At 42.2% G+C, this 26,964-nt stretch overlaps 1 protein-coding gene across 1 annotated transcript in view; it reads left to right on the plus strand.

Annotated features, from left to right (window-relative positions):
* TMEFF2 (transmembrane protein with EGF like and two follistatin like domains 2) overlaps window positions 1–21,811 on the plus strand; it is a 1,197,396-nt gene extending 1,175,585 nt beyond the window's left edge. The window contains exon 10 of the mRNA XM_044303870.1: window positions 21,632–21,811. Coding sequence (XP_044159805.1) covers window positions 21,632–21,728 — 97 coding nt within the window. The 3' untranslated portion in view covers window positions 21,729–21,811. The remainder of the gene's footprint in view (window positions 1–21,631) is intronic.
* Window positions 21,812–26,964: the final 5,153 nt, after the last annotated feature.

The following is a 26,964-nucleotide window of genomic DNA, read 5'->3' on the forward strand; positions in this document are numbered from 1 at the left end:
TGCGTTCAGAGGTGTAGTTATATGTTCTAAAACCTTTTCTTGGGGTGTAAAAAAGTAAGGGCCTATTTGCCGTTCAGTGGTGCAGTTTTATGTTCTAAAGCCCTTTTTGGTATGTATTAAGGGCAAAAAATATATATTATTTGCTGTTTAGCGGTGCAGTTATATGTTCTAAAGCGCTTTGCAGAGTGTATAAGTGGAAAAAAGTAAGGGTACTTTCACACTTGCGGCAGGACGGATCCGACCGGCTGTTCACCCTGTCGGATACGTCCTTCCGCTGTTTTGCGATGCCGCCGGACCGCCGCTCCGTCCCTATTGACTATAATGGGGACAGGGGCGGGGCTCCGGCGCAGTACGGCAGTGCATGGCGAAAGGCCTCCGGACTAAAAGTCCTGCATGTCCGACTTTTTAGTCCAGACGGCCTCTGACCGCGAACTGCCGTACTGCGCCGGAGCACCGCCTTGTCCCCATTATAGTCAATGGGGATGCAGCGGCGGTCCGGCGGCACGGCAAAACAGCGGAAGGACGGATCCGACAGGGTGAACAGCCTGTCGGATCCGTCCTGCCGCGAGTGTGAAAGTAGCCTAAGGGCTTATTTTCCTTTCAGCGGTGCAGTTATATGTTCTAAATCCCGTTTTTGTGTGTATTAGTGGCACAAAAAAAAGTATTTGCCGTTATGTGGTGAAGTGAGAAAATTATAGCCCTTTTTGGCATGTATTAGTGGCAAAAAAATATATTAGCAGTTCAGTGGTGCAGTTATATATTCTAAAGCCCTTTTTGGCAAGTAGTGGCAAAAAAATATTGATTATTTTACATTTTGTTTTGCAGTTATATGTTCTAAAGCCTTTTGTGGTGTTTATAAGTGGAAAAAAATAAGGGCCTATTTGCCGCTTAGCGGTGCAGTTGTATGTTCTAAAGCCCTTTTTGATGTGTACTAATGGAAAAAAAAAGGGCTTATTAGCTGTTGTGTGGTGAAGTGAGAAAATTACACAGACTTTTTTGGGGTGTTTTAATTTCCTATCTATTTATTTGATCTAACAGTATGTCAGACAGAGAAGTGCCAGGCCCTGCGCAGGGGAGTGTCAGAGGCCTAATTGTTTCTGGCGCAGACAAAGGTCGCAGCAGAGTAAGGGGGCATGGCAGCAGGAGTTGCAGTGAAAGGCCTGAGCTCCCAATGTCATCTAGCTGTCGTGTCTTGACCATCAACCCAGCGGTTCTTGAATAGTTGACTCAGTCATCCACTTTGTCGCAAGTAACATCCGACACCCCAAGCCAAGAGTCGGTGGGTTCGTCAGAAACAACCCTTAGTTGTCATGGCTCGAGAGCAGGCCCTGTACCCTCAACTGTCCTCAAACTGCCTCTGTCTTTTTCAGTGCAACAAGTATTATATGCCATAGGCTCGGCTCCACTTTTCAGTCGAGGACGAGCTACTAGAGCACAGTCAACAGCTACTGCCCAGCCAGGCTCCTAGCCCTGAGACCATTGAGGGGGACATCAGTGACCTGCAGACAGTAGCGGATGATAATGATGTAGCCGATCGCACTTGTGAGCTGGGTGAAGAAGGGGCTTCTTCATCATCATCATCATCATCCGGAGAAGATTGTGCGTGAGGCAGTGGCTGACCCAGCAGGGTTGTAGCGTGGCAGCAGTGGGAGGTCGGGAGCCAAACGTGCCAGGGTATTATATGCTGTGGGCGCAGCTCCACTATACAGTGAAGACGTGCTACTAGAGGACAGTCAGCAGCAACTGGCCAGCCAAGATGTGGAGGAGACATCCGCCACTTCCTCCAGTAGGCGGGCAAGTAGTAATGATGAGAGTCTCATGGGATCAGGTGTTGTAAGCAGTCAGGCTCCTGCTCCAGAGATGGTTGAGAAGGACATCAGTGATGTGCAGATAGTACTTGATGATGATGATGATGTAGCTGATTGTAATTAAGAGCTGGGAAACGAAGAGGCTTCATCATCATTGTGCGTAGGCCCTTTGAGTAGGCCACGTTATTTATAAGTCACTAGGACTACGGGATGAACAACGTCATTTCACTGCTTCATGTCCTGGAACAGATGCTGGTAAATCTGGCTGGTCAGGGGACTGGAGACATGGCGCCTACATCTCACAGCCACATGAGCACTGTGAGGGATGAACTGGAGGAGGAGGAGGAGGAGGAAGAGGAAATTGGAGCACAAGCAATGTGTAGAGAAATTGGTAGTTTTTCTACACAGGCAGAGGAGCTACAGGGCGATGAAGGCGAGGCAGGGGACCCAGACACACCATGTCAGTATGCAGTGGAAATGGAGGCAGGGATTCCCTCCGAGTCACTTGCACTAATGGCCCGATGCATGCTTTGTTGCTTGCATAGTGACAGCCGAATTGTCACCATTTGGCAGAGGGATGACTTCTGGCTCTCCACCTTGTTGGACCCTTGCTATCGGTCCAAAATGGGGGCCTTTTTTACACCCGCTGAGAGGGAGGACAGACTGAACCACTATAGAGACATCCTATGTGGTCAGTTGGCCACTGCCTATCTGCGCCATTGTCCATCCTCTCGCAGGTCTGACCGGGGGCACCCTCTGCACTCATGTTCCACTGCCATGGCTGCTGGGGACGGGTGGGGTGGCAGGAGCAGTACCAGCTCCATCAGCAGCAGTCTGAGTCTAGAGTTGCTGATGAGTGGGTGAAGAATCTACTCACCAGCAGCGAGACAGAGCAGAACATGAACCAGCAGGTGGTGGCGGCATACTTGTAGTGCACCTTGCCAGTCATCATTGAAGATCCGCTGGACTACAGGGCAGCCAAACTGGATTTTTGGCCTCAACTGGCTGAGTTTGCCCTGGAAAAGCTGTCTTGCCCGGCCAGTAGTTTGGCATCAGAGCGGGTGTTTAGTGCGGTGGGGGCCATAGTTACCCCAAGAAGAACTCGCCTGTCCACCCAAAATGTGGAGAGACTGACCTTTGTCAAGATGAATCAGGCGTGGATCAGCCAGGATTTCCACCCACCAATGCCTGATGCATCAAACTAGATCATCCATGGTGCCACACCAACACAGCCAAAGAAAGAGACCGGTTTCTTTCGGCTACCTGCCTCAGCTACTATTCTGATGCTGGCACCCTCCTGATGCCACACATCTGATGTCAAGTGCTCCTTAATTTCACCCACCATCTGGTACTGATATTGCCACCCACCTTCACTCTATGTCACCTTGTCACTGTGTGGCCTCCTGATGCTGCTGCCACGTCCACACTATTTCACCTTGCCACTCTGTGGTCTCCTCATGCTGCTTCTACCTCCACACTATGTCACCTTGCCACTCTGTGGTCTTCTGATGCTGCTGACACCTCCACACTATGTCACCTTGACACCATGTGGCTTCCTGATGCTGCCATTATGTGTAGACTTTCATTGTGCCACTCTGTGGACTCCTTATGCAGCCTCCACCTCACCACTATTTCATAGGGCCACTCTGTGGACTTCTCATGCTATTCCCACCCTCCCCACTTCATGACTGGGCCACTATTTTGCCTTTCGGTCTGGCTGATATCATCTTTTATTTGACCCTTCTTCTGATCTTTCAGAAGGAAGGTAAAATGAGATGCACAACGGATCCTGTCTGTGTAGCAGCTGTAAGGCCTATATGGTCCCATCAGAATTGGCTTGTGATTTGGTAGCCAAAAGCAGGTATGGGTACAAAACACAGAAGACATGCAAATATTTCATTCACGTGTCATCTGTTTTGTATCCACTCCTGTTTTTTTTTTTTTTTTTTTTTGGGGGGGGGGGGGGCATTAGCAATACTGATGGATTACTGACCCAATGCTGACCAAGTGAAGGAGGATGCTCAACAGACAGGATCAGGGTTATTGTTCTGATGGATTAGAGGAAATATAATCAGTGATGTCAACACAAACTTATTGCTGACACCCTCTCTACTCTGTCAGGGGGCTCTACTTGTATAAGTGTTTAATAGAACAGGTTGTGTAGACATCTATGTGGAATCAGCTGACAATGGTGTAAAAGGAGTGCACTTCTTCTTGATGCTAACATCTACCTGTAAGGCTGAGTTGATACTTGTGTTATTTGGTCACTTTTGGCCCCGTGACTGCCCAAATAAGTGAAGTATGCAGTGATTCTAAGAGCGACGCCTGTCATCTGCATGTCATACTGACTCACAGAATTATTTCACTACCACAGCAGACTCCCTATGTGTGTTACTACTAATGTTGAGCCCGAATATTCGAATAGCAAATTTTTAATCGCAAATATCGCCACTTCGAGAAATCGAGAATATTTAGAATATATTGCCGTATGCTAAAATGTGAAGTTGCACATAGTGCGAAAAAATATTCTAATCACTGCCGATTAGCACAATCGCAAATATATTGGAGCACTCTATCTTCATATAAAGCTATTCTAATGTTCTGCCATGCCAATCATTTTCTTCAGTCTCAGGAAACTTATGTCAACTTGAAAAATGTAGCCAAAGTCACCCAGGCATGTATTTCGCGTTACGAAATCCCAATTACGCGATTTTTACATTGCTGATTTTTCGCATTAAATAAAATAATCTTGAATTCTCAAAATTGCCCCAAAGACAGGATTTGTTGTGTTTTTATTTTTTCGGTTCTTCAGACAGACCGCACTAATGGCCGCAGAACAGACTGCTGGGGGTGGCAACAGCATAAACCGTCACAGAATGGTGGAGGGGGGACATCAGTGGCAGTAAAAGCACAAGATGGTGGCAGTAGGAGAAGATGACAACAGGATAGTGGCATCCGCACGTGGGCAGAAGTAACAGGACATTTTTCTCAATGTTACTGGCAGAATGATTCAGTCTGATGCATCAGCCACAGGTGTGTGGAAATTCTGGATGATCCAACCCCGATTCATTTTACAAAGGTTAACCCCTTCCTGACCTTTTCTTCCTTTTTTAATCTTTGCCTTTTTTTTTATCTGTCTATATTGCTGTATGTGGTCTTTTGCGGAACAAGTTGTAATTTTAATGGTGCCATTTTAGGGTACACATAACTTTCTGATTAACTTTTATTAACTCTTTCTGGGAGGGAGATGGGAAAAACAGCAATACTGCCACTGAGTATTTATGTTATAGATTCATTTTTCATTATAAGTAACATTATATCTTTATTCTCTGAGTCAGTACGATTAAAGAAATACAAAATAGATACATTTTTTTCTGTTTTACTACTTTTGTTCAATAAAACCCATTTTTTTTTAAAAGGAAGAAATTTTTTGCATCGCTGCTTCCAAAGACTCATACTTTTATTTTTTTTATTTTTTCAGTGGCAACTAAGTATAAATTAGCAATTCGGTCATAACAAAAAAATAAAATTGTACGGTGTTCACCGTAGTGGATAATTTACATGTTCTTTTTCATTGAAAAGCATATTTTCAATGGTAAAAAAAAATGGTTAGTAGACTATTTTTTATTTAATAAATGTGTTTGTTTTGTTTAACTTTTCTTTTTTTTTTACCACTTAATTGTCCCACAAGGGGACTATAACAGACATCATTTTGATTAATTTTAAAATACATCGCACTATCCTTATAGTGCATTGAGTTTTAATGTCAGTACTTTACTGACATTGACCAGCAGTCTCCGCCAGAGGCACAGCCTGCTGGAAACTACTCAAGGCTGGTTTGGGGCCTATATAAGACGCCAGCCTATACACACATCGGCACCCCGCATTCGCATTTGCAGACTACCGATGTGAGACAGAGCGAGTCCACTCCCTCTGTCAGCGCTTTACATGTGACAGGCGCCATTGCCTGCGGGATGTAAAGCGTTATCCGGGCTGTTAGAGCAGGAGTGCAGCTGCACTGGGGACCTGTGGGCCAGTATTAGTAACCCCTATACCTGGCAGTTGATCTGCCGGATTTATGAAAAGGCGCATCCTCCGCCACTTATACATGAAAGACAGCTTCCCTGCTGTCTTATATTTAGGCCATTTTCTACACCTAAAACAGGCATAGAAAATAATAAAAAACTTTTTTAGAACTGTAGCAAAAAATCCCAGCGAATGCTCTTTGTCTTTATTTATTTCATCAATGCAGATACATATTGAGGACGAGTATCGGACCGTCCAGCTTTCATCAGCTCATTGCAAACAGAGTAATGTGTAGCCTTAAAAAACTATACAAACTCCTCCTCCTCTCTGACATATAACACCCACAGCTGACTGTGATAATGAATTGCTATGCTAGTGAATCACTCCACTGACCCATTGTAACGACACTTCAGATTAACCACATACAAAATAAGCAAAATAAATAACATCTATGCAAAAATTGGATGTGCAACAAAGATCGATGTAAATATCATTTGCTTGTGGTAAATCATCTCAAATTCCCTGTCTGTAAGAAAATCCAAAAATAACCCAGAAATGAACATATTAACTCATAGGCATAATAAACATAGATCTTATATCAAATGAGTAATTTCATATTCTCTATTCAATCCCCTGGGTTGCAATGTCCCCAAGGTATGAATCCAGAACGCGTTCTTTTCTATTTTGTCTAACTTGCTCCAAGACCTGAAACCTAAGTTGAGAGATCGAATGACGTTATTTATGGAAGTGAGCTGGCAATGGAAACAGCAAATTGCCAGTACGTATGTTTGACTTACGTACTAGCCAAGCCACACTTGATCATATATACTTCATTAGCTAAATCGCAGGTAAAAAAAAAAAACAAAAAAAAAAACAACTTTAATTTTGTATGTCCTTCCAGTATGGGGGTGGAAAAAAAAATAAAAATCTCCCTTGATTATATGCGAACATTGCGCACAATGCACTCATGGATAAGTGATGTTTCTTTGACTTATGTAGTCTGCATTGTACCAATGTCTGCATAGACCAACCGATCTTGATAATTAGTCCCGCGCTTATTACAAATTCATGGAGGGTATTTAAACTCCATTATCTGTGGATATGACTTATTAAAAAGTGACCAATGTTTCTGAACAATGTGATCAAATCGTTTATTGAATATATGAAACTTTTGAATAAATGGGATACGTAAGGTGTTATGCTTTTTCTTGGTCTGTGTACAGACCATTGTCGCTTCCTCAAGGACCTGCTCCTTATAACCTCTTGATTTAAATCTATTCAACATTTCTCCTGCCCTCTGCTCCTGAATCAGTTTATCAGACACTATACATTTAACCCTTTGTATTTGGGATCTAGGAAAGGCTTTTTTTTTTTTAAGAATCAATGTGTGCACTGGTATAATGTAAAGAAAAATGGGGTCAGTCTGCACATCACAATGCGCAGGGGCACGTTGCTATGGCTGAAAACAACACTGAAAAACAAAACATGCAATGCAACAGCTCTCTGCAAACCAAATAAAGTACAAAAATGCATAATAATTGCTATTGCTATACTTGTAAAGCAGGCCCGGCGTGCATGTGGAACCTACACTACGTGAATTGTATGGTAGCCATCGTGGCACATAACAGGTAGAATTTAGTGTTAGGAACCAGTCTTAAAGAGATTGCCTTGACGTGCGGCAGATGGGCTCAAATAATTTTGTACAAAATGTATTTGCCAAGCATCTCTAATATATAGGTATAGCACTAGCAATTATTATGCATTTTTGTACTTTATTTGGTTTGCAGAAAGCTGTTGCATTGCATGTTTTGTTTTACACTGGTATAAATGTAGCACACTATTTTTATCAGTATCCTTTTGAAAAAGCTCTGTATGTAGAAAGCCTGCCTCATCCTTGATAACCATGGTTTCCAAAAAACTCACTTGTTTTTGATCATATGTCATTGTGAATTTCAGTGTAGTACAAATTTTATTGAGGTATCCAAAGAAGGTAGAGAGGGTCTCGAATGGTCCCGCCCATACGCAAAACACATCATCTATATATCTTTTCCATAATATAGCAAATTTCTGATAATCAGGATTTGGATATGTTGGTAAGGCTGATTAGTCAGCCTGCATTTGTGGGAGGGGCGGAGGCTCTTCATATACGAGCCACACCCTCATTTACAGGCGTGTGTTCTCAGGTGCACAGCTGCCGCTGGGTGTCATTAGCAAACTAGCTTCTCTGGTGGTAGGAGTCTTTCTTTGCAGCATGGAGCTTGTTATTTTGCTCTCTGCTACCGTAGCATGCACGCGCCATACTACGTAAGTAGGTTGGGCCAGGGCCATCTCTCCTGGCCGGTCAGAACCAACTTTGCTAGCGAACGGGAGGCTTTGCCTCAGAATTTGCTGCCTCAGGTTTGCTCGTTGGGCCTAAATACTTCAATTCTCTTTTCAACTTTGTTTGTTGGTAATAGGAGTTAGTTCCTATAAATCTTACAAGTTTCACTTTGCTTTTTTCGTCTCGTATGAAAAGTTACTTCAGCTGGTTTGCTGTAAAGAAAGAGTTACCCGGGCTGCTTGTGACGTCATGTTTGGAGATCGGACACAGCGTTTATTGTTTAGGCCTCTTGCTGTAGCTGTTCCTTGCCATGTGTCCCCCCCCCTTTCCTGCTACCACCATCTTTAGACTTCATGCATTTCACTTTTGTAAGCCGTGTACCGGGGTGGGCTCCCAAGGATACAGCAAAGTCACAGACAAGGTAAGAGACACTGACACCAGCTTTATATGCAAGAATATAAACTTTACTTTGGACACAGTATTAACACAAGTACAAACAGTATAAGTAATACCCCAGGCCCACAGTCACCATCCCTGTCCGAGGGACACACCTAACCGGTGGCAGACGCAGCAGAGCCTGCAAGTCAATTACTGCACTGCAGTCCAGTACAGTAAGGCCTAACAAAGCTATAACCCTATCTAACTAGCTAATACAAGGCCTAGGCTAGTCTCTGTTACTTTAGGCACCAAACAGTAAAGTACAATTGGTAATCAGGTGTACTGACCTGCGTCCGTTCTGGGCCCTAGGATGCCGCTTACCCGGGATGGCCACCAAGCTCTCAGCAACCGTGCGGCCTTGCTTGATGCTAAGGTTTTCTGTCCATACACTGGAACTGGTCTTCCTGGGACAACCTCTCTTTCAAAGAGCTGGATCCAGAGAGGGGACAGCAGAGACTCTCCTTCCTTTGAGTGTCCATTCACTGCCGGACATCCGCTAGCCAGGATTGAATCGAATTCAGTCCCTCACAGCACAATCATTCCACCATGTCAGATCAACACTTCCTGGTTCACACAGAAGCATGCTGACTGTGCTGCAAAACAGTGGCCTCTAGTGCCCGGAATGCCAAATGACAGCTCCAATACAATTTAAACATAAATATACAGGCAGAGCTTATCCACAATCTCACACTTTCATGTTCTGCTGTTATCCTGAGCGGCATTTACACTTTTGGCTTTTATTTCATGTCTTATGCTGCATCCGCATTTCCTTACTGTACTGGACTTTTCTACTCTTGGTTTGTATTCACTCAGATTGGTCTCACATTCAAACTGCGTTCACCTGTTGGCTGTTACATCTTATTCCGTCCCCAGCCGACAGCCGGATCCGTATTACATGCCTGTTATTACATGTTGTATACTTGGCTTAAAGCCATAGCTGCTACTGTTACTCCGTTTTCATGCTCTGGACGCACCACCCTGGTGTTCCCACCTTGCTCCACTCACAACCAGAGCTGCGTTTATACCAAATTTCATGGTCTGCTTATACCCAAAGTTGTGTTCACATTTCTACTGCTATACCACTCGCCAAAGCCGCTTTCCATGTCTGCCGTCACATCAAGTTAATATTCCGTTCACAGCCAAAGCTGTGTCCGCATGTCTGCTTTTCAAATCTTGTCCTATACTCCTTTCACTACTAGAGCTGTGTCCACATGTCTGCTTTCGCATCACGTCAATACTCTGCTCACTTTCAGGTTGCATTTATACGTCTGCTTTATACCATGCTTTTCATGCGCTACCCATACTCAGAGCTGCGCCCATACCATGTTTTTTAGGTACCACTCACATCCAAAGCTGCATTCACCCATTTGTTGTTACATAATGTGTTGTACTCTGCTCCCACTCAAAGCTGCATTCTCCTGTTCATTGCTACATCATGGTTTTGCTCAATCTCACCTGGTACCGCTCTCATGACAAACATAACTGCGTTCTTTTCAGGCTTACGTTCCTTTCCTCGGTGGTCTGTTACATTCCATAGGCCTACTTTTCTGTTTAATCCTGGTTCATATTCACTCAGACTGGTCTTCTTTTACTTCTGGTTCGTATTCACTCAGATTGGTCTCCTGCCCCAGTTCACCAAACAGCTCCTCAGCGGAGGTCAGTGGGCCAGTAAGTTTCCTGCTATGTTTTCACAAGCTGTTTGTTTGTTATGATAAGAGACTTCTCTTAGCGAACTTGCAATGCCCCAGGCATTTCATGTTTATGTTTATGGTTCACGGTGGTTAGTGTTTTATGTATGCACGTCCTTCGGATTACTAATGTCTATATTTTTAACGCCTGTTGGCAGTCATGTTCCTTAGGCCACCCTCTAGCCAATCCAATCATTCAAGTCGCTTCATATGCCATCAGGTCCGGCTTACGTTTTAATTACTTATCGTCACCGCAACGTCATCCCTCTGGCTTCGGGGGCCCAATAACCGTTTTTTTCCATGTATTGTTTGTTAAGGGTACGACATAGTTGTAGGCTGGTTAGTGTCCCAGGTTTGCTGTTGGAGGGGGTCATGGTTATGCAAGTCCCCAAGACATTCTGGTGCTGCATAAGTGGTTTATTTAAAAAAATTAAATAAAATCATAAGAGGCTCACACGAGTGGTTCTTTGCTTATAGGACCTCACGACTGGCATCGTCATTCGTAGTTCGCACGGTCATCTGATACTTGTCCCGCCATAAGGGGCTCTCACCCATGGCTCCCACCATAAGGGGCTGAAGTGGCTCTTGGCTTAGAGGATTTCACAATTGTCATCAACATTGGTAGGTCATACGGCCATCTGATACTATTTTCCATGGCAAACCTTTCAGAAGTTTTCTTTTGTTCATTTATATTTAACAGATTAGTACTTGCGGTTCATTTCAGCCTCATTTCATTAAGAAGCTTTACCCCATGTCTTTGTCTTTCTAGGTTATCGAGTCCCGGTTGCTTACTAAACCCGTTGGGTTAAGCCCCAATCTTTTCCCCAGCCGTCCTTAATTCTAAGGTTCGCATCCCGGTGGCTGCCCGGCCCCATGGGCCCCTGGTGGTTGCTTCGACCCCATGGCTTCAGGGGTCCGACCAATGGTTGTCTGTCCACCTGAGCAGCTATGCTTTGAATGACTCATATCTTTGCCCGCTTGCCAGCTTATGTTATTAATTTTAGTTAATGTCCGTTATTATCTCCATTTTCTGTCACGTTTCCCTTCGTCTTTTCAGGTCATGCAGTTGAACTCATATTGGGGTCACCTTCCACGTCGATCAGGTCTCGTTCCTAACAGCATTTTGCCTTGCATGTTTTTCAGGCCACGTAGTTTATCTTAGGTATCGCCTGCCACATCAGTCAGGCTCATGGTTTAATTTCACCTGCACCTTATTCAGGTCACTTTTTTTTTTTTTATAATTCTAAAAAAAAACTAAAAAATAAAATAAAAATCTCGGCCCCATGGCTTTAGGGGCCCGACAATAGCTTTGGCCCCATGGCTTCGGGGGCCTGACGACTGTTTTCAGTCCTGCTGGTCTGATTGCCTGGTTGGTTGTCCATCTGTGCTGATTTGGCCCCTATGTATCGCCTTCATACCCGCTTCCCTAATTCCTAATAATCCATGTTGATCGCTCACTTTATGTTTTGACCGCAAACTGGTCCGGTTCGCCCTACAGCATCATTGTCATGTCTTACGCAGATATTTTGTCTTTTTTTAATTGTTCATGCTTTCGTTCAGGTCCTGCCAGAGGAAGAACAAGTAGGGCAATTCCCTCTAGCATTTCAGTCTCTGATCGTAGTCGATCATATCTTGTCAACCAGGTCCCCGAGCAAAGTCTTTGCCTTTTTACCATGACCAGGAATTCATTTTCGCCAGTAGCTTCATTGCATTCCCTCACTTATGGGAGGGCGTAGACAGATTCTTGTATATTATGGCTTCGTAGCTTGGGGATTAGTTTGCACATACCATTCAAATTCCTTTTCTACCCTACTTGGCTTGCTTTTTGCCCACTTATAGGCCTACCCACGATCATGGCTTAGGGCACACAACAAGCCATTTAGTCAGGTCAGCTAAGACACGCCTAGCTGGGTTAGGTTGTTCCCGTTGTTTCTCTCCCTAGGGTTCTTTGGATATCTCTTGGCCGTAGCCATGACCACAAATATTATATATTTATTTATTATATATATATATATATATATATATATATATAAATATCTCCTCAATTGATGCCATAAATGCATTTGCGTAAGGCGGGGCCACATTCAAGCCCATTGCAGTCCTGCATCGCTGCAAGTGGAAAGTATCACCAAACATAAAATATTTTTTTTTAAAGAACCAATTGTAACGGCTTCAGAATTTTTTGTTGTTGTACATCATCATATTCACTCTTATTTAGCAATCGTGACACTGACACCACACCCTCTCATGGTCAATGGAGGTGTAGAGGCTCCACACATCGATAGTTACCAACCAACTATCTTTTGAAATTTGATGAAGTTTAATCATGTCAAGGAAGTGCGACATATCCAGCAGAAAAGAGGTGGGTTGCTTCATAAGAGGTGTCAAAACTTTCTCTTATACTATTGCTAGTGGAGACAGGATATAATTCACTGACCTTTAGGAGAACATAAAAAAAACGGAGTCATTGGTGAATGGTTTATCAAAAATTCACTCATTTTATCATCAATCACTCCCAAAGATGCATAATTATGTACCACAGCAGATATTTTATTCTTGATCCGAAACGTTTGATCCCTGTCTAATACCGCATATGTATCAGAATCAGAAAGCTGGCATTCAACTTCCTTAACATAATTAGCCCTATCCACGATTACCACAGAACCCCTCTTGTCCGCAGATTTTATGATCAGGCTTTTATCACCCACCAGTCATTGAATAGCCGTTTTTTTAGGGGTGTAGTATTACTTGTCATATGTAGCTCTCCTGTTCTTATTGAGTTCATTAAAATCTGTGCATCCCTTGTCACCAAATATATATGTCTCTACTGGGTGTAGATTTTTTTGGTGGCATATATCCACTTCTCAGTCTCAACCCCAAGTCTGTTAACTTCTTTTTCTGGGTTATCAATCACATGATCTTCAGAAACAAATGTGTTATCAGCTGTAGCAACATGTGCCTTCAGTCTTGGTCTCCTGAAAAACTGCTGCAAATCAATGTCCATTTGCTAGGATTTACTACAAGCAAGTGATAATTACATTGATCTTTGTTGCACATCCGATTTTTGAATAGTTGTTATAGATTTTTCTTATTTTATATGTTGTTCATCTGAGGTGTCGTTACAATGGGTCAGTGGAGTGATTCACTAGCATAGCAATTTATTATCACAGTCAGCTGTGGGTGTTTTATGTCAGAGAGTAGGAGGAGGAGTTTGGATAGGTTTTTAAGGCTACGCATTACTCTGTTTGTAATGAGCTGATGAACCCTGGACAGGCCAATATGCGTCCTCAATATGTATCTGCATTGATGAGATAAAGAAAGAGATGTATTGAAGACAAAGAGTGTCCACTGGGATTTTTCGCTACATTTCAATTGAAGTGATTCCTGTCCCATGCCAACGAACTGGAAGTCAGGCGCTAACCATTTTAGACCTGGAGTGAGCGGGGAGAAGTTGTAGACTCCGGTGCACCATAATCTGTGTCAGAAATACACCTACTTTTGGTGTACTTCTGTTTGATAAATGGCCCTCTACTTGGAACCCAACCGAACTGAACCCAAGTTCAGGAAATGTTTTTTTTACAGTACAAATTAATTTATGAAGTTATTGTGTGAAGTCTTGCAAGACTTCGAGAAGCAATAACTTCAGGTTATCGGAGACAATACAGTCTAATACTGTACGGAGAAAAGTTACCATACCACATATAGGATAAAGTTGATCAGGTATTATTTTTAATGGCAGAACTGTATATAGTATTAAAAGAATTACAATTATTAAAGGGGTTATCCAAGACTATAAAAGCCCCCCCCCCCCATATACCTGGGCCCCTCACATTGAATATACTTACCTGGCTCCCCGCACCGTTCCTAGTCCCAGCACCGCCACTGAAAACATCTGATGTCGGGGGGAGAAGCGAATGGCAGGCGGGGGTGGGATGAGCCTCCCTAGCGTCACCAACAATACTAGGGAGGCTTGTCCCCGTCTGCCATTGGCTGCTTCCCCCCCCCCCCCCGACACTGGATGTTTTCATCCGTGCAAGAGGAGAAGCAGCAGCAGCAGTGCGCGGACCAAGAGCAGTGCAGGGAGACAGGTAAGTATATTCATTGTGAGGAGCCCGGCATATGGGCAGCATTTTATAGTCTTGGATATCCGTTTTAAGACAATCTTACCTTCTAGGTTAGATGACTATGTTCACCTTAGGGGATTTTTTTTATCTTCTGACGTAACCGATTTCTTAGCTATACGCCACATACATATTTTCAGTGATATTTTAATATAATGACTACATTATTACATAATTGTGTCCGTTGTTCGATTTAGATAAATAGCACCTACCTAAACATTAGTGTTGATCGAGCACCAAAGTGCTCATGTGCTCGAGTAGAACACTTTGCGATGCTCAGGTGTTCTACCGAGCACAATGGGAGAACCCCTGGCACCCCCTGCTCTGAAGAGGGGAGGGTGTTGGGACTCTAGTTCAGCTTAGTAGTCCCTGTTCTGACTCCATTTACAGGTGAGACTCGAAAAATTTGAATATTGTGCAAAGTTCATTTATTTCAGTAATGTAACTTAAAAGGTGAAGCTAATATATGAGATAGACTCATTACATGCAAAGCAAGATATTTCAAGCCTTTATTTGTTATAATTTGGATTATTATGGCTTACAGCTTATGAAACCCCAAAGTCTCAGTTTTGAGGTACCCTTTGCTCAGGTGGTATGGATTAATTAGCTGACTAGAGTGTTACACTTTGAGCCTAGAATTTTGAACTTTTTCACAAAATTCTAATTTTAAGTTGCATTAATGCAATTCCTTTTAATTTGCATTACTGAAATAAATGAATTTTTCGAGTTTGACCTGTATAGCTATGTCCATATATGGAGTCAGTGCTTGGGGATATCCCACTGTATTTAAATCTAATTTAGCCTGCATTTCAGAAAAGTTTCTGCCAGGATTGGAACTAAAACTTCTATATTAGACACAAGGCACTTAGCCAGTTACAAAAAAAAAATATATATATATATAATTATATAAAAATATGAGACTTTTTTTTTGTGACTGGCTATGCAGCTATATAGTGTAGTGGTTAAAACTGTGGGCTGTAATGCAGAAGCTGTGAGTCAAATCCTGACACAAACTTTTCAGAAAAAGAGACTAAACTTAAATTAAATATTTATATATAAGTTTTTAGCCATAATATATTTACACATATTACATACTTAGAACATACAGTGCTGCCCATAATTATTCATACCCCAATGTATAAGTTGTGAGTTCAAATCATTTTCAGAAATAGAGGCTAAACTTAATTTAAATATATATATATATATATATATATATATATATATATATATATATATTTTATTTATTTTTTTCATTTTTATATTACGTTTAGCCTCTATTTCTGAAAAGGATTAGCACTCACAGCTTATACATGACTGCCTAGAACTTTAACCACTACACTATATAGCTACATAGCCAGTCTATATAGCTACATATGAGACCTTAACGATATAGGTCTCAGTAGAAGTACAGTACAAAAAGTGTCATATTTTTCTTTTCTTTTTTGTGACTGGCTGTGTAGCTATACAGGTCCTTCTCAAAAAATTAGCATATTGTGATAAAGTTCATTATTTTCTGTAATGTACTGATAAACATTAGATTTTCATATATTTTAGATTCATTACACACCAACTGAAGTAGTTCAAGCCTTTTATTGTTTTAATATTGATGATTTTGGCATACAGCTCATGAAAACCCAAAATTCCTATCTAAAAAAATTAGCATATCATGAAAAGGTTCTCTAAACGAGCTATTAACCTAATCATCTGAATCAACTAATTAACTCTAAACACCTGCAAAAGATTCCTGAGGCTTTTAAAAACTCCCAGCCTGGTTCATTACTCAAAACCGCAATCATGGGTAAGACTGCCGACCTGACTGCTGTCCAGAAGGCCATTATTGACACCCTCAAGCAAGAGGGTAAGACACAGAAAGAAATTTCTGAACGAATAGGCTGTTCCCAGAGTGCTGTATCAAGGCACCTCAGTGGGAAGTCTGTGGGAAGGAAAAAGTGTGGCAGAAAACGCTGCACAACGAGAAGAGGTGACCGGACTCTGAGGAAGATTGTGGAGAAGGACCGATTCCAGACCTTGGGGGACCTGCGGAAGCAGTGGACTGAGTCTGGAGTAGAAACATCCAGAGCCACCGTGTACAGGCGTGTGCAGGAAATGGGCTACAGGTGCCGCATTCCCCAGGTCAAGCCACTTTTGAACCAGAAACAGCGGCAGAAGCGCCTGACCTGGGCTACAGAGAAGCAGCACTGGACTGTTGTATGTCATTCGGAAATCAAGGTGCTAGACTCTGGAGGAAGACTGGGGAGAGGGAAATGCCAAAATGCCTGAAGTCCAGTGTCAAGTACCCACAGTCAGTGATGGTCTGGGGTGCCATGTCAGCTGCTGGTGTTGGTCCACTGTGTTTTATCAAGGGCAGGGTCAATGCAGCTAGCTATCAGGAGATTTTGGAGCACTTCATGCTTCCATCTGCTGAAAAGCTTTATGGAGATGAACATTTCATTTTTCAGCATGACCTGGCACCTGCTCACAGTGCCAAAACCACTGGTAAATGGTTTACTGACCATGGTATTACTGTGCTCAATTGGTCTGCCAACTCTCCTGACCTGAACCCCATAGAGAATCTGTGGGATATTGGGAAGAGAAAGTTGAGAGACGCAAGACCCAACACTCTGGATGAGCTTAAGGCCGCTATCGAAGCATCCTGGGCCTCCATAACACCTCAGCAGTGCCACAGGCTGATTGCCTCCATGCCACGCCGCATTGAAGCAGTCATTTCTGCAAAAGGATTCCCGACCAAGTATTGAGTGCATAACTGAACATAATTATTTGAAGGTTGACTTTCTTTGTATTAAAAACACTTTTCTTTTATTGGTCGGATGAAATATGCTAATTTTTTTAGATAGGAAATTTGGGTTTTCATGAGCTGTATGCCAAAATCATCAATATTAAAACATTAAAAGGCTTGAACTACTTCAGTTGGTGTGTAATGAATCTAAAATATATGAAAGTCTAACGTTTATCAGTACATTACAGAAAATAATTAACTTTATCACAATATGCTAATTTTTTGAGAAGGACCTGTATAGTGTAGTGATTAAAATTCTGGGCAGTCATGTAGAAGCTGTGAGTTCAACTTAATTTAAATATATCATAACATATGTAAATATATTATGGATAAAACATCAGTAGTAGTTTCCCACTTATTATGCATTCATATACAGTACGAACCAAAAGTTTGGACAAACCTTTTCATTCAAAGAGTTTTCTTTATTTTCATGACTATGAAAATTGTAGATTCACACTGAAGGCATCAGAACTATGAATTAACACGTGTGGAATTATATACATAACAAAAAAGTGTGAAACAGCTGAAAATATGTCATATTCTAGGTTCTTCAAAGTAGACACCTTTTGCTTTGATTACTGCTTTGCAAACTCTTGGCATTCTCTTGATGAGCTTCAAGAGGTAGTCACCTGAAATGGCCTTCCAACAGTCTTGAAGGAGTTCCCAGAAATGCTAAGCACTTTCAGGTCCGGTGACTGTGGAGGCCAGGTCATCTGGCGCAGCACCCCATCACTCTCCTTCATGGTCAAATAGCCCTTACACAGCCTGGAGGTGTGTTTGGGGTCATTGTCCTGTTGAAACATAAATGATGGTCCAACTAAACGCAAACCGGATGGAATAGCATGCTGCTGCAAGATGCTATTCCATCCGGCACTGGCGGTGTTTACAGAGGGAGGGAGCTCCCTCTGACTCCATCAGCCCCCCACACTGCGCTGGCAGAACAAAAAAATCATATGTACACTAAAAGAGTACCAAAAATACTGCCACCTTATTCTGTAGTTTCTGAAATGGGGTCTTTTTTTTGGAGTTTCTACTCTAGGGATGCATCAGGGGGTCTTCAAATGTGACATGGCAAATAAAAATTCTCCCAGTGAAATCTGCCTTCCAAAAACCATATGGCGCTCCGTTCCTTCTGCGCCCAGCCGTGTGCCCATACAGAAGTTTACGACCACATATGGGGTGTTTCTGTAAACTGCAGAATCAGAGTAATAAATATTGAGTTTTGTTTGGCTATTAACCCTTGCTTTGTTAGTGGAAAAAAATTATTAAAATGGAAAATCTGCCCAAAAAGTGAAATTCTGAAATCTCATCTACATTTTCCTTTAATTCTTCTGAAACAGCTAAACAGTTAGCAAAGTTTGTAAAATCTGTTTTGAATACCTTGAGGGGTTCCAAAACAGGGGTCACTTATTTGGAGTTTCTAATCTAGGGGTGCATCGAATGTGACATGGCAACTGAAAATTCTCCCAGTGAAATCTGTCTTCCAAAAACCATATGGCGTTTTCCTTCTGCGCCCTGCTATGTGCCCGTACAGCAGTTTCTGACCACATATGGGGTGTTTCTATAAACTATAGTATCAGGGCAATAAATATTGAGTTTTGTTTGGCTGTTAACCCTTGATTTGCTATTGGAAAAAATGGATTAAAATGGAAAATCTGCCCAAAAAGTGAAATTATGAAATTTTATCTACATGTTCCTTTAATTCTTGTGGAACACCTAAAGGGTTAACAAAGTTTGTAAATAAATAAAAAACTTTGAATACCTTGACAGCACTCCAGACAAAAAAAAATAAAAAAAATTATCAAGGAGCCATTGGCTCCTAACCTGAAACATTTAGTCACCAAATAAAATTTTTAGTCGCCAAATTTTAAAATACATATAATTACGGTGTAATTAAAAAAAAACGACATGTCATATCTTACATTTTTAATTAGACTTCGATACCATAAAAAGTATTGCGGAACTTGATACCACACTAAAAAAAAACACCAAAAAAGCTGCGTGCATTCTGCGTTTTATGGAACATCTGGACCATAATAGAACAGTCCGATCCTAAATTTTGTTAGGTCAAGGTGACTAAAAAATTGCAAATTGCGCATTTATTTTTTTTCTTCCGTTAGGGTGTTCACCGCATAGATATTTTTTTATATTTTAATAGTTTTCACTTTTTCGGGCGTGGCAATATGTAATATGTTTATTTTTTAATTTTTTATATATTTTATATGTAAAATTGGGAAAGGGGCCGATTTAAACTTTTAGGCCCCTTGGAGACGAGCGTTACTCCCGCAGCGATTCCGCAAATGCAGCTCCCGGCCTGACCTTCAAGACTGCTGGGGGTCACATAGCATTATATTGATTTAGATTTAGATTTAGAATGTATTGGATAGCACTGACATAATGTTGCCAGTGTTATCCAATACATTCCAGAACTGTATGGGTTACATAGCATCATAAATCAATATAATGCTATGTAAATCCCGTCAGTGCTAGGAGGTCAGGCCGGGAGCTGCACTGCAGACTTGCTGTGGGAGGAACGCTCGTCTGCAAGGGGCCTTAGTATTTTTGTGTTTTTTTTTTCTTACTTTTTATTTACTTTCAACATACTAACTATTAGCGCCCTTAGGGGCTAGAACCTGGGATCTTTTCATCCCTTGTCCTATTCACCCTAATAGAGCTCCATTAGGGTGAATAGGACTTTACACTCTCCCTGCTGCCCTGTGCATAGTACTCACAGCAGCAGGGAGCTGACCAGGGAAGCCAGGGCTTCAGTAGCATCCTGGCTGCCATGGTAACTGATCGGAGCCCCAGGATTACACTACTGGGGCTCCAATCAGAAACTTCCACTGCCACCAATGAGGAGGAGTTGAGGGGACCCTGTGGCCACTGCCACCAATGAGGAAGAGGGGAGAGTGGACCCTGTGGGCACTGCCACCAATGATTATAGTAGTTATAATACTGGAGAAGGTTGGGGGAGTACTGCACCACCAATTATTATACAGCCATAGCCCATTCTCGGCATCTATGACTGCGCGCTGCATTCCGCCGCAATTAACCCCTCAAATGCCGGGTTAATTGCAGCGGATCGCAGCGCGCAGTCATAGATGCTGGGTGCTGGGTATGGGATATGGCCGGCACCTGCAGCGCAGCCTGCATTTGCATTCAGGCATAAAATATATTCATTGGTTGTGCAGTGGCCACAGCCCCTCCTCCTCCCTGCTATCAGTCCACTGGTGGCAGTGGCAGCAACGGCACAGGTGGGGAAGGACTGCCTCCATCTCCCCTGTGCTGTTGAGGAGAACATGGCACGTGCTGACAGCAGCGCGTCCCATGTCAGTTCAACTTGTGTGTGAAAGAGTCAGAGCAGCGGAGGGCCTAGGTGCATTTTTCAATTCTAAGTCACATTGGCGACCATTTTAGTTGCCATCTGGAGCCCTGCTTGAGGGGTGTAGTTTCTAAAATAGGGTGATTTATGGGTGGTTTCTAATATGTAAGCCCCAGAAAGTGACTTCATAACTAAACTGGTCCTGAAAAAATTGGGTTTTGTATATTTTGTTAAAAATTGTAATATTTGCTTTTAAACTTCTAAGGGTAATTTCACACTTGCGTTAGAGGATTCCAGCAGGCACTTCTGTTGCCAGAACTGCCTGCCGGATCCGGAAGTTCTTATGCATACTGGAGGTGTATGGGCACCTTTGGCCTCTTTCATATGGGCGAGATTTCCGCACGGGTGCAATGCATGAGGTGAACGTATTGCACCCTCACTGTTTCCGGAACCATTTATTTCTATGGGGCTGTGCACATGAGCGGTGATTTTCACGCATCACTTGTGCATTGCATGAAAATCGCAGCATGCTCTATATTGTGTGTTTTTCATGCAACGCAGGCCCCATATAAGTGAATGGGGCTGCATGAAAATCGCAAGCATCCGCAAGCAAGTGTGGATGCGGTGCGATTTTCACGCATGGTTGCTAGGAGATGATCGGGAGGCGGAAAATCATAGCATTCTTAGTACATCTGTGTTTTTTCCTTGGTAATTTCAGATTATAAGGTTAATTTTGAATACCCACAAAATAAATCTTTGCCCTAACTGCAGTTCCAGTTATCCCCCTTTTCCTGTTCAGGTGTTATGATATGTCACCCTTCTCATCTCAGAGTTGTTTCTAGTTTCTAAATTCTATGTTTTTGCCATATCTGTTGAGTCATATTTCTTTACCCACAGTCACTGCTCAAACCTTTTATCATTATTTGACTCTCCATAGTTTTACTTTTGTTGATCATGTTTTATTTTAAGCATTTTTATGAAAAATAATTTGAAGACAAAATAGAATCTCATATAGTTGGATAGAGACATACTATATATTCCACAAGCATTACAAATTGTCTTAGCTCACTCAAGACCAAGTATTTATGGAAGTGTTTACTGTACCTTGCAGAAAGTGTCCAAGAAGCAATCGGATCCACAGGCAAAAGCAAAACACAGGCCACTACAGTTCAGATAACACAACAAGAGCATCGACACGGCTGATTTGAAGCATGTTTCCACAATGGCAAAACTTCCAGAGGAGACCTTGGACTAGATTAATATTAGTCAAGACAAGGACAAAAAGACCTACACATGTTGCCTTGCATTTGTGGTAATCTACACCAATGAAAACATGTACTACAGATATATTTGAATATGTATGGATATATTTGAAATAGTATACATTGTCTTGATGTTTTTCTGTAATGTAAATAAACTATTTATATCACTTAATATAGTTTTTTTTTTCCTTTTTGATGTATTTGTTAAAATAATAAATGCTCAGAAAAGAGAATGACACTATTGGTATTTGAATGCTAGTTTTCAGTGTGTCGGATCCATAGCAATGTAGTACAGCTTAACTTTTGTACGATTAAACCAATTTCTCAGCAGTGACAATAAATGTTGTGTATTTTCTTCTGGTTGCTAAAGACTCCTAATAGGGCATTGTGTCATGTGTGAAAATCACTAAATATATATACACATACACATACACACACACACACTTTTTTTATGAAAGACCTTGAAGAGTTAAAAGTCTTACTAGCCACCCAACAACACTAATAGTGCTTCTTCCACTTTAGCCTTATATGTTGAGGAGCAGAGAATGACAAGTGAATGGGCACATAATTAAATCATTGAAACTATTGTTTGCTGCATTCTGTACCCACAGCCTATTTCTTTTACCGAAACCGTCTGTACTTCTGTTTGCAGTTTCTAAAAGAGAGGAGATGTTGGGTGATATTTATTGATTTCAAGTAGACTCCACCTAGCTCCTATGACCTGTGCCCTAATTCTATTACCATCTTGTCTCTTTAAAGTAATGGCTAGATGTGTGTTTTAGAGGGCGAATGAGAGTTTATTAGCCGTAGTATCCTGCTGTTAACTATTTTAACTTCATACAGCCTTGCAAAATGGAATTGTACAAGTGAAATGATATTGTTTAGGTTGACCCTATGTAACTTGTACTCCACACCATCAGAATTAATTATAGAATTGAAACAGAAAAGCAATACGTTATTAGAAATTAAACAAGTAAAGTAACATCATTTTTTGCCAATAGTGTTAATGTGCCACTGCTTTTGTAATTAGATGATCAGACCAGGATCTACAAAGCTTTCTTTTTTATTCAAAAAAAAGCAACTATTGCAGCTGTCTGTTTAATGATATCAACTAATAAACTTCAATTTAGAATATTTTAGTCTTTTTTTTATAATAATATCAAGAATGTGTGAATACTGGTTAATTTAAAAGCATTTGCTAAAATAAATTTAATTATCTCATGCCTCATTTCCATCTAGTTCATCATACTGTGCTGCTCTATGCACAGTATTTCTGCTCAATGATATTACAGGCAGGGGTATAACTCGAAAAGTCTGGGCACTATATCAAAACTTTTAAATGATGAACCTCCCCTCCCCCCAGTAACTTCCCTGCAAATGTCCTCCCACAGCTAGTCAAGACTGCCACTAACAAACAGTGACAATACAACCCCCACCCACTTAGAAGTAAATCCCCCCTAGTTTTGCCTCATAGTAATGTCCCCTTAGAGCCCCACTTAGTAGTTATGCCCTCTTAGTGCCCCCTCACAGTAGTTCTCCATTCTTCAGTCTGCTAACTTCTGTGTGCTGTGTACAGTTTGTTGTCACTGTGGCAAAGCAGCCGAGGAGATCTTCAAGCACTTGCGCCTGAAAAGGAGTCACTCTGGACTGGTGATGCTGGTCCCTTATGAAGTCACAGGCAGAGCCAGCAGGAATGAAGTCCCACTGCATGGCTCAGTAAAGTTTCTCTGCTAGGCACTAGGCTAGCTCCAGCAGATAGCGTGCTTGTCAGCTGCAGGTACGGATGGACTGATATTGCCACTGATGTGCTATGTAAGAAGGAGAGGGGCCCACCCAAGCACAGGGGAAGCAGTGAGTGGAGAGCCAGAAGGCAGTGCCCAAGCCCCAGACAGGTATTGTGTTAAGTGTAGTTTGGGGGTGGACCTTTCATACACAGCTGGGTCCCCTTCCTCCACAGGTCCCAGATGCATTGTCTGCCTCTATTGTAGGTACACCACTGATTACAGGTAGGGTTGAGCGAACATTAGGATTTTGGGACCCTGGACTTGAACCTGAACATTTCAGTAAAAGTTCGGGTTCGGTGTTTGGCGCTTTCTCTGCGCTTTTTGAAAGGCTGCAGAGCAACCAATCAACAAGCGTTTTACCTGTGTGCCCTTAGAAGCCCTCACAGCCATGCTTACTAATGGCATGGCTGTGAGTTGCCACCAGTGTAGCATGTGACCCAGCCTCTATATAAGCTGGAGTCACGTAGCGCTGCACGTCACTCTGCTGTTACTAGTGTAGGGAGAGGATGCGGCTGGTGATTTCAGGGAGAGAATAGGAGAGAATCTTTGTTCAAAACGTGAATCTAACTCAGCGATCTACATACATTTTGTTGTGTGTAAATGCAGGCACAATTTTTTTATCCTGCCCTGTGGCCAGTGACCGAAAATAAATAACTTTTATAAGTCAGTTAGGTGGGCGACGGCGGCCATTTTATGGAAGCTCAGTGAACCAGCACTGCATCTGAGCTTTTGTGACATTGAAATCCAAGCTTGAAAACCAGCACTAATAATCTGGTTGTAAAAAAAAATAAAAAATCACTCTTTTTTGGCAATATACAACATCTGGTGCATTTGCAGGATTAGTCAGTGTGCAATTTAAGCTAAAAATACAGCCATCATTTTCTGGGTTTTTAAAAACACACTTTTTTGCCAAAATACAACATTTTTCTGGCCTTGCAGCATTAAGACGTTTGAAATTCCAGGGTTATATACTGCTGTCATATTCAGTTATTAATCAAATACCCATTTTTGGCACAAATCTTTAATTGCAGCCTAGTGTGGGTCAGGGCTTGTGAGATACACCCTTTATATACAGGGGTTATATTCTTCTATTAATAAAACACCCTATTTTGGCCAAAATACAAAATTGATGCGCCCTTGCAGCATCAAGACGTTTGAAATTCCAGGGTTATATACTGCTGTCATATTTAGTTATTGAACAAACACCTGTTTGGGTAAAAAAATAAAATAAAATTGATGGCAGCCTTTGCTGCATATGTCATTGTGAGATACACCCTTTATATATTTGGGTTATAGTCAGTTATTTGAAAGACAGACATTTTTGGCACAAATCTTTAATTGCTGCCTAGTGGGGGCCAAGGCGTGCGAGATACACCCTGTATATACAGGGATACTATTATTCTAATAATAAAACACCCTTTTATGGGCAAAATATACAAATCTTCAGGCCTTGCAGCATCAAGACGTTTGAAATTACAGGGTTATATACTGGTCATATTCAGTTATTAAACAAACACCCGTTTAGGCAAAAAAAAAAATATTTGGCAGCCTTTACTGCAGATGTCATTGTGAGACACACCCTTTATATATTTGAGTTCTATTCAGTTATTTGAAATACAGCCTTTTTGGGCATAAATCATTAATTGCGGCCCAGTGTTGGTCAGGGCACGTGAGATACACCCTTTAAATACATGGTTTCTATTCAGGTATTTGAATTACATCCATTTTGGGAACAAATCTTTAATTGCGGCCTAGTGTGTGTCAGGGCGTGTGAGATACACCCTTTAAATACACCATCCACCTAGCCCTGCCCCATAAGTGGAAGAGATTGAGTGCACCGATGCCCAACCACTTATCTTTCAAGATGAGTACATTGGAGGACCATCGCAGCACGTCTCGGATGATGACGAAACACAGGTGCCAACTGCTGGGGCTTTCCAAAGTGTGCAGACCGACAAGGAGGGCAGGGGTGAAGAGTGGGTGGAAGATGATGCGGAGGACGATGAGGTCCTTGACCTCACATGGAATCAAGGTCATGCAAGTGACCTATGTAGTTCGGAGGAAGAGGCTGTGGTCGCACAGAGCAACCAGCACAGCAGAAGAGGGAGCAGGATGCAAAAGCGGAGCGTCCGTATTTGAAATACAGCCATCTTAGGCAAACAAATTTAATTGAGGCCTAGTCTGGTTCTCTGGCGTGTGAGATACACCCTGTACATACTGTCGTTCTATTCTGCTATTAAACACCCATTTAGGGCAAGATCCTAAATTCGAGAAATATGAGGAGAGTGTCAAATAAGGGACATGGCCCAGGTCGTGGTGCTGCTGGTGGAGCTCCTGTTGCAGGGAGAGGATGTGGTCAATCTGTGCCAGCTACACGCACAAGTGAAACCCCTTACTCATGTGCGAGTAGGCAACAGAACCTGCAGCGGTATTTGGTCGGGCCTAATGCGGCCTAATTCATTCACATTGTCTCCTACCTAGTCTCCTGCTGAAAGATCAGAGTTGGCACCTGCAGCTGATGCCCATCAGTCTTTTACCTCAACCCATTGCACTTCAGCAAGCAGTCTGAGCCCCAAGTCATGCAGCAGTCTCTTCTGCTTTTTTTTTTTTAAACTCGCTTTATTGAAAAATGGTAAGCAAGGTATGTGACAGTACATTCAAGGATTATTGCAGTGAACAAAGTTGTACAATGTAGTAAAGAGAATATTGAAAAATTATACAGTCTGCATCATTACAGATAGTAATAAACAGGACCCAGTATCCATAGTACATCATTTTGACTGACGTCATAAGACAAAGCAATACAGTTCATACTGATTCATTTCAACCAAGCAAATCGCATCAATAGAACCTGAGAGCGCACAGTTGGACGGGTACACCCCTCAATCCATCGAATGCAGATGGGCCGTCGTAGCAGTCAGATGGGAAGCACACCAGGGTCCCCATACTTTCTCGAATTTTTTAGGACAACCCCTACGAGAATAAATAATCCTCTCGAAGGGAATAATGTTATTAACCATGGTTTTCCATTGTCCAACCGTAGGAGGTCTGTCCGCCATCCATCTAATTGCAATGGCTTTCCTAGCCATAAATAGGGTTTCCCTAATGAAGGTGAGGGTGTAACGTGAGCGTGACTCATCTTCCACGATACCCAGAAGGCAAGATTTAGGACAAACCACCAGTGAGTCCGGGATCAGGGACGAGACTACATCTACCACCCCTTTCCAAAACGATTGTATGTGACTGCAATCCCACATTAGATGCCAGAAATCCGCATTCAGCTGTGAACACCTATGGCACTCCGTATGCTGCCTCCTACCCATTTTAAAAAGCCTGGTTGGGGTCAAATAACATCTATTTAAAATGAATAGCTGTGTCAATCTGTTATTGAGAGACGG

The sequence above is a fragment of the Bufo gargarizans genome, chromosome 8 (assembly GCF_014858855.1).
Source record: "Bufo gargarizans isolate SCDJY-AF-19 chromosome 8, ASM1485885v1, whole genome shotgun sequence".
NCBI classification, from domain to species: Eukaryota; Metazoa; Chordata; class Amphibia; order Anura; family Bufonidae; genus Bufo; species Bufo gargarizans.